This window comes from Acanthaster planci, linkage group LG19, assembly GCF_054643075.1.
Source record: "Acanthaster planci isolate LZ-2023a linkage group LG19, COTS_SCS, whole genome shotgun sequence".
Taxonomy (NCBI): Eukaryota; Metazoa; Echinodermata; class Asteroidea; order Valvatida; family Acanthasteridae; genus Acanthaster; species Acanthaster planci.
This window is the reverse complement of record NC_141795.1, coordinates 8,059,179-8,071,143: the sequence shown is the minus strand read 5'-3', so window position 1 is coordinate 8,071,143 and position 11,965 is coordinate 8,059,179. Positions and strand designations below refer to the sequence as shown.

At 43.8% G+C, this 11,965-nt stretch overlaps 1 protein-coding gene across 1 annotated transcript; it reads right to left on the bottom strand.

Annotated features, from left to right (window-relative positions):
* Positions 1-1,346: 1,346 nt before the first annotated feature.
* Positions 1,347-10,848, bottom strand: LOC110977600 (QRFP-like peptide receptor). The gene is made up of 3 exons (XM_022231866.2): positions 10,036-10,848; positions 2,598-3,289; positions 1,347-2,118 (listed from the first exon to the last, which is right to left on the bottom strand). Exons 1-3 carry the CDS (start codon positions 10,301-10,303, stop codon positions 1,870-1,872), a joined length of 1,209 nt encoding a protein of 402 aa, XP_022087558.2. The 5' UTR covers positions 10,304-10,848; the 3' UTR covers positions 1,347-1,869.
* Positions 10,849-11,965: the final 1,117 nt, after the last annotated feature.

Genomic DNA, 11,965 nt, shown 5'->3' with positions numbered 1-11,965 from the left:
AGGTAATACAGGGACCTCTAACCAGACTACATGGCGTGAACTCTAGTAACCGCACTACTTTCACATTTTAGATTTACGCAATTTAAAGAACGTGAGGGAATAGTGCATTCGGACGATCTCATTTAAGTCTGTTATGTTCAATATACAGCTTGACAGCAGGCCTGTGGTCTTATGAATTTCTGAAATTCAGAGCTTGTTTCATACGATAAATTCTTCAGCCTCTATATAATTAAGACAGAGGTGTGAAAGCATTATTGTTGACTGTTGTGGTGTGGCAAATGACGTTTTGAACCCGCCCCGGCACGCATAGTGCCCTTGGCTTCGCTTTGGGGCTGTCGTGCAATATAGGCCGAAAGTCAGCTCCCTCATTCGGCTTCCTCATTCGCAGATCACTTGATGGAACCGATACGCATCTGTTGGCTCTCCTTGAAAGCTTTGGCGTCTGCGTTGACAGTTGACGTGTGGCATCCTCCCCCCTTCAGTTTGTTAATTGAAGAGAATGCATCTTGTTGACCGCGTGCGGTCGACTTGACATGTAGCGCAGGGCAATGACTGGAAAGTTGGAGGCCACGTGTAGGACACGACTTACCAACCCGTGGGAGGCCTACAAAATAGGCGGGCGTTTGCCTGTCCACTGCCGAGGTTTATACCCGAAAAATTGAAAAATTAATCAAAATTTTGATCATCACAGAGGGTGATCTGCTCGTCAAATCCCCGGGTTATGACAAGCCCCATGGCCTTGCAACCCTTTGGAATTTTGAAGAGGACTTGTAGCCCTGCAGTGGAGATGAATTGGTGGAGATGATGCAGTGGTAAACAATGGAGTCCATACCCCGCCCCCCGAAAAAAAAAATTCATTACCTCCAGAAGCATATGTACGGTGCAGAAACTGTGGTGACTAATTGGTGTTATTTTACTACCGTGGGTGTTGGTAGAGGACTACACCCAGTGAGGACTACACCAGACTGGGTGTAGTCATCTGATAACACCAAGGGTGTTTACTTAACACCACCGTTTTCACAGAGTGTGAAGTCTCCATATTGTTGCCTTACCCTGCAGAGAGGCCATTAGAGGTCATTTAAACATTAGAATTGTCCGAATGTTTTGGCACCCCCCCTTTGGCTTTTAATCCGCTGTTGTTGGGATGCAAGCCTTGTTTTCTTTGAACTGTGACCTTCAGGAACGTCTGGACCGTTTTTGCTACATTTTTAAGGCAGCGTACTTTTTGTGAGGTCACAGGTTTCTCTCCGACGAAAATTATTTTCTTGTAAAATGTTCTTCTTTTCTCCTCAGGAATTGCATCGAGTTCATTATAGATAGAATGTCAAGCAAAGTTTTACCCCAAATTTGTTGTAAGTGCGCTTCTTCTTATTTATCTCTAAACCGCAAAAAGACTTCAGAAATCACTGCATTTTATTTTAACCAAAAAAATGTACACGGTGTCCCATGATTACTACCATATCGAAAGCTTCTAATAGCCAAGTGCTAGAGAGTTCGATCAGTCTATCTGATCGATGAATTGGATTAATATATTATACCATTATCCACACGAAATAAACGAATGAAAATAAAACTACAAAGTTAACAGTAATTTGAAGTTAATGGTGATTTGTACAACGTTGAGGACATCTAACGTTTCTTTACTCAAAGTTTATTGTATGTATCGTCTTTGAGGGTAACGTCGATGGAGAACAACTCATTTTTTTCTGTATTTACACACTTCTATAAGGATCAATAGATTATTACAAATTTACATTACAGAGTTTGACTTTATAAACAAGCAACTTTACTTCATTTTACTAGTTACAATGTCCATTTCAGGCTTGTGCGACTTTGATGAATCGATTTGTGATGATCGATTCTCAGTGTCTATTTCAGGGTGGCGAGTGAGCTTGGTGGATCGATTGACTGTAATCGATTCTCAGCATGATTCAAAGACGCGTTCGGTTCGTTTGGCGTCATTTTGTCACTCCGGAAGGCGGACCCGTCTTTCAGGGCGTCCTGCGGCGCCGTGGCGGTGTGCTGGACTGTTGCCATGGTTGCGTGGAATCGGGTCTTTCCGATGTCGTCATCTGCCGTGGGGCTGACCCTCTGGATGAAGCGATGACATCTGAAGAGCTGTGCAAAGAGAGCAGGAAAAGATAAGACAACTGTTATTTATCCACATTCTTGTGATTATTATTGCTGGTCTTTGGCAAGGCTTGGTTGATCTCTACATTGCCGGTATGTTTGTTTGTAGGCCAGAAAAAAACCTATTTCCGCGGCGAAGCTGTGTTGATCGATGGGCTAATTTGTGTTTTTGCACACTTCAAGTCTTTTACATGGCAATCCTGTGTGATAAATATCTACAAATGCATTTTAAAGCGCCCCCTTCATGCCTGAATTTGTAGCTGTCAAATTATTCAGAAAAGTTCTGGAATCGGTTTACGAAAAAAAATCATAACCCTTCTTTAATCATAACTTAGTTATTGTAGTCTCTGGTCTTCGCCAAATTTACTGGTCGGATAGGAGTTTTTACTTTGGGAAACGTGGGAAGACGTTACAGTTTGAATGGGATAGATGTATATATTTTCAGTTAAATTGTAGAGTTTGTTTACCTGGGCCAAACCGATTTTAAATCGTCTGCTCATGAAGGCGTATACCAAGAAGTTGAGGGCGCTCCCCCCGTAGGCGATCAGGCATGCCGTGACCTCCATGACACTCTTCTCGTCCGGTGTCATGGTGACTACGTACTTGAGCAGTCGGCTGATGAGACTCGGAATCCAGGACACTGTGAAGACGGCCACCACGATGACTACCATCTTGACCGTCTTGTCCGTCTTGCTGCCGTCCTTGCCCGAGCTCCCGCCCTGATGGGACGCCGCTCTGCGCTCGGCCGCCTTGGCCACGCGCAGGATGCGGGCGTAGCTGATCACCATGGCGACGAAGGGGAAAGCGAAGCACAGCGCCAAGACGATGAACTCAAACTGGGGTGGCATGAAATAGACCACGACAGCGACGGCCGCTGACAGGGCCCAGACGCCCGCCAGGACGGGCCGGCACCGCGGCAGGGTGAGCCGCCGCGACATTGGGTGCAGCACGGCGTCATGGCGGTCCAGGGCGATCGCCGTTAAGTTGAAGATGGACGCGGCGGAGGAGAAGTAGAAGAGGAATTGCTCCACGTTGTAGGAGACCCCAGTGTGGCCAGAGTGGACCAGGATCCCAACCACGAGGAGAGGGGAGCAGATGATGCAGACAAGAAGGTCAGCCACGGCCAGGGAGGTCAAGAAGACATCGGTCACTGTTCGACCTGGGCGAAGGATAAAAGATAACGGAGAAGGATATTTAAGAAAAGACAAATACAAGAAAAACGGAAGAAATTTAAACTTGTTCGAGGATCCTTTACAATGCAGGCTGCTATTCTTATAATCATTAAGCGCAACAGGGTTTGAAGGACTATTTTTAATATTAAGAGACAAATCGGTGATCAGAGAAACGCATCCCGAGTATTTCCTTGCGGAAAAAAGAGACGAAGTGATGCCATGCCCACTCCACGGGTAACATTTTGAGTGACATTCTCCAAGAGGTTCTGTTCCCACATTTATTACAGCTTCCACCTTTTATTTCAACCCTGTCTGAGAGGAAGAGACTGAAAGATGTTTCAGCCGAAGATTGAAAGTGATGTAGGGAGGCATGTTTCAATGGTCACCTTGTTAAATAAAACACTGACGGAGACAGCGCGAGAAGTCTGTCTTGCCAGTGTGGATACAAAAATGTGAACTGAATTGTGCTACAAAAGTCAACTTTTCACCCAGAAATGGCGGAATGCTTTTCACCCAGAAATGGCGGAATGCTGCAGTACTTGATGTCCTCACTGAGCCTCACTCCATTGAATTACTGTGTGTGGCCCTACTGCATGAATATTTCGAATAACAGTATATCGCTGAAGGAAAAATTTTGCTAATCAAATAATTTTGAATAATCGTGTTCAGAGTAGAGCGTGTCGTTACGCTACGGCTGTTTAATTTTGGGTTACAGACACGGCGGTGACTGTTTTATGTGTTGTATGTTTCGATTTCTGCTCTGTACCCCGGTACATTTTAATATGCTGCATGGGGAAAGCCAAGCCCGAACAGTTCCATCACGCTGACCTGGTGCTAGGGGAGTATAGCGTTCGGGGAATTTGAGAATATAAAATTTAGAATTTAGACTTGCGATATAGACCTTGCAATTAAGTACGTTCGGACTTGAATTAGTCCCGTAAAACTTAAATTGGAACCTAAAAGTTTCTGTGAGATAAGGATCTATGTAACATAACTGCAACAAGTACATTTGGACATCTGTTTTCACCACACCTGCTTGTTTCGTTACTTTGACATCCTGAAACTAATAATTTAGGCAGACCTCCTTCATAATTTACACTAATGTAATCCTATTATAACGAAACACGGTGGCCAGCATGCCATCAATTGTATATGAGATCCCCCATAATGTGTAGGCAATTAGCCATGAAATCAGGGGGGAACTGGCGGAGAGTTACGCTTGAATGACCACACTTTGCAATGTCATTTATGGCAATGAATATAAGGCTCGCTTTATTATCATCGCCCAACTGCTCTAAAATGACTTTTATTCAAAAATTAAGGTCCAATGCGTGCATTTGCCATGGGAGCCATTATGTCTACGTCACTTGTTGGATGTAATCTGTGAAAAAATATGCGTGTTGATCCCCCGTTTGGCGGTCCGACGACGTGGGGCGATTGTTCCATTGGGCGTTGCCAGTAGCGGCGAGGGTGATATATCTGGTCTTTTTTATTCATGAAGAAATCGTTCAAGTCATGAAACAATAGATTCTTAAAAACATCTATTTTCTATTTATATTGGAATTCTTTATCGTTGATTGGTCGCTGCAGAATACACTGCATTTCCAACGATGAAATTACACCTACTGTATTTCCTTTGTTGCCGACCAAGGGTTTGCCTTCACGGCCTCAAACGCACATGTAAATTTTAAACATGAAGTTTTAAACTATAAATTGATCGGTGACACGTTTGTTGCAACTATGGTCTGTTTTCTGATCATTTGCGACAGGTTCGGATTGCGATTTGTGGCCTCTAGGCCTCATTTATACGTCTGATATGCGTTTTAAGTTTTGAATAATTCTGCATGCCTGTACAGTGTTAAGTCGCCACACGCTGTCATCATGTCATAATGGTTCCAGGGTGCAGCGTCAATGAAGAAAATGTAGCATTTCGGTACAAAATTTGCTATGCGTGTGCGCCAGATTGCATAAAAATGAGGTTGTGTGGTTGTGTGTTGCACTTCAAACTCGGAGAAAACAATAAATTACTGTTGCTTAATGCCAATATGAAATATGCTGGTATGACTTCAATAAATACAGGAAATCTTGCTTGCAATATAGTACTATGAAGTTTAACCTCAGCAGTAGAAGGGTGGTGCTCTAACATTTTGGTGTTAACGAAGATTTCCATATACTCATAACCAAAGCGTCAGAGGAAAGGAACAAAGTATTGTCTTCATGGCGCGCTGTGTACAACATAATTAATATCGTACGTCTCTACATTTTCTTGGACTGAGCTCTACTTTTTACTTAATCGGGTTTAGCAGCTTGTTCAGACTATAAAAAAGGTCAGTTTTCTTCAAACCTTGTTGGTGGTTGATTTTGAGAACATCCTTTGGTATTTTTATGCTCTTTTGACGAGGATTGCCTCGTGTGACAAAAGCAAAATGTTGCCCTTTTAAACGTATTGATGAAAGGATTTTCTAGGAATAGAAAAACTACAACCCTGTTGTCACCTCCAATGAAAAGAAGTATTTAGATCTTATTTTTATCGTCACAAAAAGTAGTATGCATGATGACAAGTTGAGCTGAATTTTCACAGCACGTTTCCTTAAAAACACATCGAAGGCCATTTCAACACGGCCCGATCCTGCTGCCTTGGGCGATTTCCCTTCGCATAAACCTATAATGTGCATTGGACTGTGGCTCGTGTTCTAAGGCCAAGGACTTCATAAGGCTCTCTCGTGTGATTTGAACGGCCTCTGGGCTCTAGCTGTTCAGCCGGCTCGCTTTCCTTTCGAATGTCTCTTCAGAAAAACACACATGAAATGACTTCACGCAATTTGAGACTTCCAGTAATGTCTCTGAGAACATGTCGTTACGTAAAATTCTTATCGAATCTAAAGGCACTTAGGCGCTTTCAACGACGTTGCACACGATTTCTAAATGGTGTCGCAAAGAGCGATTCACTACATCATAAATATTTTCTCCGGATAGGTGGTGATTTTTAGCGCCTCTCTACAGTTTGATCCATCATAATGGTAGTCGGGTTTTCGTCCTGGTAATATACCCTCTCCATTTTCACCTTCCGTCGGTGGGAAATATCTTGGGAAATTTTGGGATTTGGTTAAGAAGTTTCATATATCGAAAAGGGAATTCCTTTGCAGAATCACACCTCGTGCGCATGGACATCCAGCTGAATTATTTTGTTCGGGAGGCGCGAAAAGGGGGACGGCCCGCACCCATATTGCAGGATTATCGCTACTTTGAAATCAACCTGCTTACTGGCATCATGGAGGTAGAATCACTCTACCTCCATGCTGGCATTTAGCGGGCATCGATTCAACTTAAAATATCTACAGCGTCAGGAAGTATTGTGTGCAGTGCATGGACCTCTCTGCACTGACATGAGCGTCGCTTGCCTTGAAGAGGGCCGGGGAGCAGCTCTTTCCAAGGGTGGGGTAGGTGTCGTATCCAGGGCTTGGGTCAAGGGAGCCAAAGGAATTTCTACCTTTCCAAAATTGTCTATCCATTTTTCTTCCATCCGAGGAATCCTCAACACCCCGCCCCCGAAAGCTGTGGCCCCTTTTTTTTCGACTGGTAAGGTGGGAATGGTTGCAACTCGGGGGTCACTCCTCTCTGGAACCCCGCTGGACACTCCAAAAGAGGCTGGGTGGGTATGAACTCATCAGCATCAACATGACAAACCATCGGCAGTGAAAGGGGTCCAAACCGTGGAAAAGTATTTTCAAGCAGATTGTTGACTTTCATTCCCTGAAAATCCCTCTTCGTGACATCCATGCTCAACCGCGCTCAACACGCGATCGACTGCTGAAAGTAGAGACGAATTTCCAACTAGCATTCACAGTCATGACAGATTGTCCCTGCGTGTAGATTTCAGGAAACGTCTTGGTATGGCATGGCATGGCATGGCAGATTGCAGATGCCATGGCATGGCTTAGTTTTAGTGTCATAGCACAAAGATAACAAGCTGGAAATATTTAAAGAGAAGTAGAAACGATAGGAGGGATCCAGAGTTTTATGCATGTATCAGACCCGGAACACGGTAATTACAGCTGAAGTTAGTGTGTGCAAACATGCATCAGGCTGAATTATATCAAGTAAAAAGAAATCGAAATTGAAAATAAATTACCAACAAATATTGATTCCTTTCTAAAAATAAACATGTTTTACTTCCACGAATTGCAAGCGCAATTGTAAATGGGCGTAATTTATTCTCTTCCCTTCAGCATGGAACGGCATGTTTCTCGTCCGGATTGACTGCCGCTATTAAAACTGGATTTGAGGCATCAATCTTTACACCGCCATTAGATGTAAGGAATTTAGCTAACCACCGGCGCTTCGTCCATGCAAGGATCTTGTTGATTCCTCCATTAAGCCGAGGGAAACTGCCTCTCAGTTTTGATCACATCATGGAGGAATGTACACAGGAACTCGAGTCGTCTCCTCCATCACGATGAGCCGATGATCGGGCGTTGGCTGCATTCTCGCTCGATGTTGGAAATTTGCCGAATCGTGACAGATGTCACGCACTGGTTTGCGAATCAGAGATAGTAATTTCGCAACGGAGGGACAGGGTCACGGTTTCTACATTAGGGGTGGTCAGTCTTCTCACAATGGAATTATAATTGTAGTCTCTAACTTCCTAGTCCACGCGGGATTAAGATCGGGCTCCCCATGGTGACTAGCCAAACAGCGATAACGTGTTGGACAGGATAATGATGACGGACCCGACAACCCTCTTGGGAAGGGAAGGTATGGCGGGCCGTCTGCACAAACACAAAAGAATAAATTCGTAAAGGGTTTAACATTTCACGCAGGTATTAAAATGCCGAATGAATATTACCAGAAAATACCGATTCAAAACACGGCCCGCATTGAGAGGGAAATGCAGTTTGTAGAGTTTGCAACGCGTGGACCAATCACATTACCGAAAATCTGTCGACCCAATGCGCGTTTGGAAAGAGTCGACAGATTTTGCGCTTTGTGATTGGTCAACGTGTTGCAAACTCTTGGAGGCGCACCACTGTGAAACTCCTCGCGTTATTGAATGTTAAAAGTTACAATGGTACAGCCACCTTGAGGGAAACTGCCTGTAGATTTCAGTCGAATTTTCATTTATTTACTCACACGAAAATTGCTGTCGGTGAAGAAAAATCACGGTGAATTTAATACCTTGTCGTCTTGTTTCTTTTGCTATTTTTGTAGTCATTAATGTTAGGGATAATAGTGTTATAACAACTGAATAATAAAAAAATAGTTATTAATGTTAGGGATAATAGTGTTATAACAACTGAATAATAAAAAATAGTTCTAGAAACGCAACAAAACATTTGCTAGGACAAAAGGGCAGAATAAAAAGTTTGTAAAAAGTGAAGAAATGAGATTTTTTTTCTCACAAAGAAATTATCCGGGTTTAGACTTAATGAATATTACCAGCCATACTTTCAACCGCACGCATCAATGTAACTTCATTATGATTGCCTTGCTTTTGCTTAGAAAATATACATGTATATGGTGTGGTTTTTTTTTCAAATTATTTTTTAAATTCTCCGTTCCATTATTTGACGAACAGGCTTTCGAGTCATAGTGTATGCTGGTCTACGTTTGCTCCTCCCGGCCGTCTTAGAATGGATACCCCTCCCCTTTTCACCTGCCCTGAACATGTTATATCTAGTGACCCCCCAACCTATCGTCTTTGTCCTGTCGTTAAGTGTTGTCCTGTCCTTTCATTGGCCGAATAAATAATGATAAATAATAGTACACCCGCGATTGTCAGCGATATTGTAGCGTTGGCCGCTTGTACTTTTTTCAGGTTCTACGTCTGAGGAATTCTTTTTTTTTTAATATTCACCCCAAAATATTGAAAAGGCGTTTTTATCTGTCAGAGCTGGCATTTCTGTAATCCAGCTTATTAAAAAAACATGGTTGGCCCCAGTCAGCCGCATTTTGTACAGAGAGATTTGAGTGTGCATGGAGTTAGGTACCGGCTGTCGTTGTTTTTCGACTTTCAGTCCCCAAATTGCAACAAAATTCTTTGTCGGGCTTATTTTGCCACGTTTCGGCAGTAAAATTTGAACTAACAGGCTGATTTTGAATCGAACTAGCTTGGTGTTAAGAAATCAACCTCTTTGTAACGCTGACGTATCCGCCAAACTGGCAGAGAGTGTGACTTTTATTCCGGTTTAAAGTCCGAGAGCTTGTTGGTTACAAAAAGAATCAGGGAAAGTATTTGGTAATTTCCTGTAAAAAAACAATGATTTTGGAAATCGCTTCATTGTTGAAAACTAACGGCAACTCGTTATGTTAAAGGTCGGTTCTTAGATCGCGCGAAAGCGGATACTAACATGATTTTGTAAGTCAGGTCAAATATCCGCAACGTAACGAACGCAACTAGTCGGGCGGAGTTCACTGCAAACGTTCCGTGACGTCGAATTCTCGTCGCTTTTGTGTCCAGCTGAAGAACTGCCTTTTTTAAAAGAGTGGTGGTAGTTATAGAAGTCAGTTTTGTTGCTGGATTCTTTGCAGAATAGCTCTAAAGTTAAGTTTCTTTCAGTTTCCCCAATAATTGTATAGTTAAGACAAAGTCTTTACATCCAAGAAGGAAACTGTACCGCAGCTTTGAAGAAAAATTGCAACACACAGTGGCAATCCTCTGTGATAGTAGGCTACGAAAGCCACATTCATGGCCAAAAATGACAAACTTCGTTCAGCCTTTTTAATCTCAACTCACCTGTTCGCATCTTCCCAATGACAATAATGACCAAGGTATTCCCCAAGGAACCGACGACGATTATCAGCACGGCCAAGGCGACCAGGATCCCCTGGACGCAGGGCCCAAAGTGCGGCTCGGCAACTGGTTCCGGTTCCCCCTCACTCGACGCGTTCCACCCCCACTCGGGGAACGGCTCGCTCATCACCAGGGAAGAGTTCCCCCACGGTCCGCCGATACCAGGCTCCGGTTCGGGTTCGGGTGACGGCTCGGGTTCAGGCAGACTCATTTCTACGGCCCCGTTCCCAGTACTGTGTGCTGATCAAATTGGCTATTTGTACGGACCAGGCTGTACCTCTACCGATTCGATATGCGCTCTGTAGTGATTCTCCCGTGTGCTGTTATTTATTATGCATCATTTCCACCGCTGCAGAATGACAGGTGCATTATGGGTATTTTTAGTCTTGTTCAATCCATGACGTCATCATTTCGGGAAGCACACCAGAGGGCACAATGTCAAACAGCGAGTGATATGGCTTCAATTCTCCACGTATCGACCGTAATGAGTTCTTCGATGACAGAAACTATAGCGTGCAACGGTTGAAGTGTAGCTCAAATTTCAGCGTTTACTCTGAACGTGTTCGTCTCCCGGCCGGGGCTGAGGTCGCGGCTCGAATCGATTCCCTTTCAGCTCGATTATTCGGTTGGGCCAGTATTTGTGTTAGTTGCATCGTTATCTGGAAACAGTGAAACATTACGCGCTCGTGGCTCAAAAATGTCAAGCCAGTTGTGTTTACCAATAGCTTAACTCAAAAAGTGTGTTGATGTGCAGAGAACAAAACCTAGTAGTACGACGCGATATGTAGTCATCTGCATGTTTCACCCCCAACACTTGCTCATCACTTGTCGTTTATTTATCTTGGTTTAGCGAGTTCGCCAGTGTATATTTTCAATTATTTCCTTTCAGTTTCTGTTCCGCATTCAGTAAACTGGCAGGTTGTTCACAGCTGATTGTGCCGGGTCTATCTGGCTCTCAAAAATAATTGAAAATTATGAAAATGAATGATTTCACAACATGACCTGATAACATGAATGCACAAAACGACCCCAGTTTCAACGGGCAAAACAAGCATAACCTGACAGCATATGGCCTGACAGCATGATAGCACAACATGAGCCAGTTTCAACGGGCGCAGTGGTCAATACGCATCATGCATTCTCGTAACAACATCAACGTATGGTTTGTTTCCATATGACTGCGGCATGTTTTCAGGAAACGTGTTCACGCCGCCCGTTCCAATTACCACAGAGGCTCGACAAAGACTGTCAATTTAGCGGTCGAATCCGTCTCTGCTTCGACTCCCAACACTCAAAAATGTTAAAAAAACAATCATCTTTTCAGCGTGGGACGCAGTGCTTTTAAAAATCTTCAAAAGCATTAACTGCGCATGAAGTTTCCCGCAATCTTAGTTGGCCTTGCGGTTGACCAGAAAGCCTCGAATCTCTCACTGGATTTACCTACTATCTGCCCGACTTTCCGCATAACCCATCCGTGTTGTCCGATATTTGATTACAGAATGGATGGGATTATCGGTGCAAGAGCCATTTTCTTCTTTTTAAACCCTCAGGAAGGTTATCCAAGACGGGGAGAACGTGGAACACAAGGCCTGCAAAGCTCATCGGTGTGTGACGTCCCCTTCGCATCACCGCCCTACCCCTCCCACCGTGACGTCTGTCTGCGCCTGTTTGGATTATGAATTTTCTACTCAATGCAATAGAGTGTGCCTGAAATTGTGACCATTATGCAAAAGCGCGTTCTCTCCCCGGGCCCAAAATCTAGGAACAGTTTTTAGAATTACGGAAAATGTGGTAGGCTCTAGGGCCTGTTTATTTCACACTGATACGAATCTCACTTGTTATCACTGACAACGGAACCCGCCTGGTGGATGGA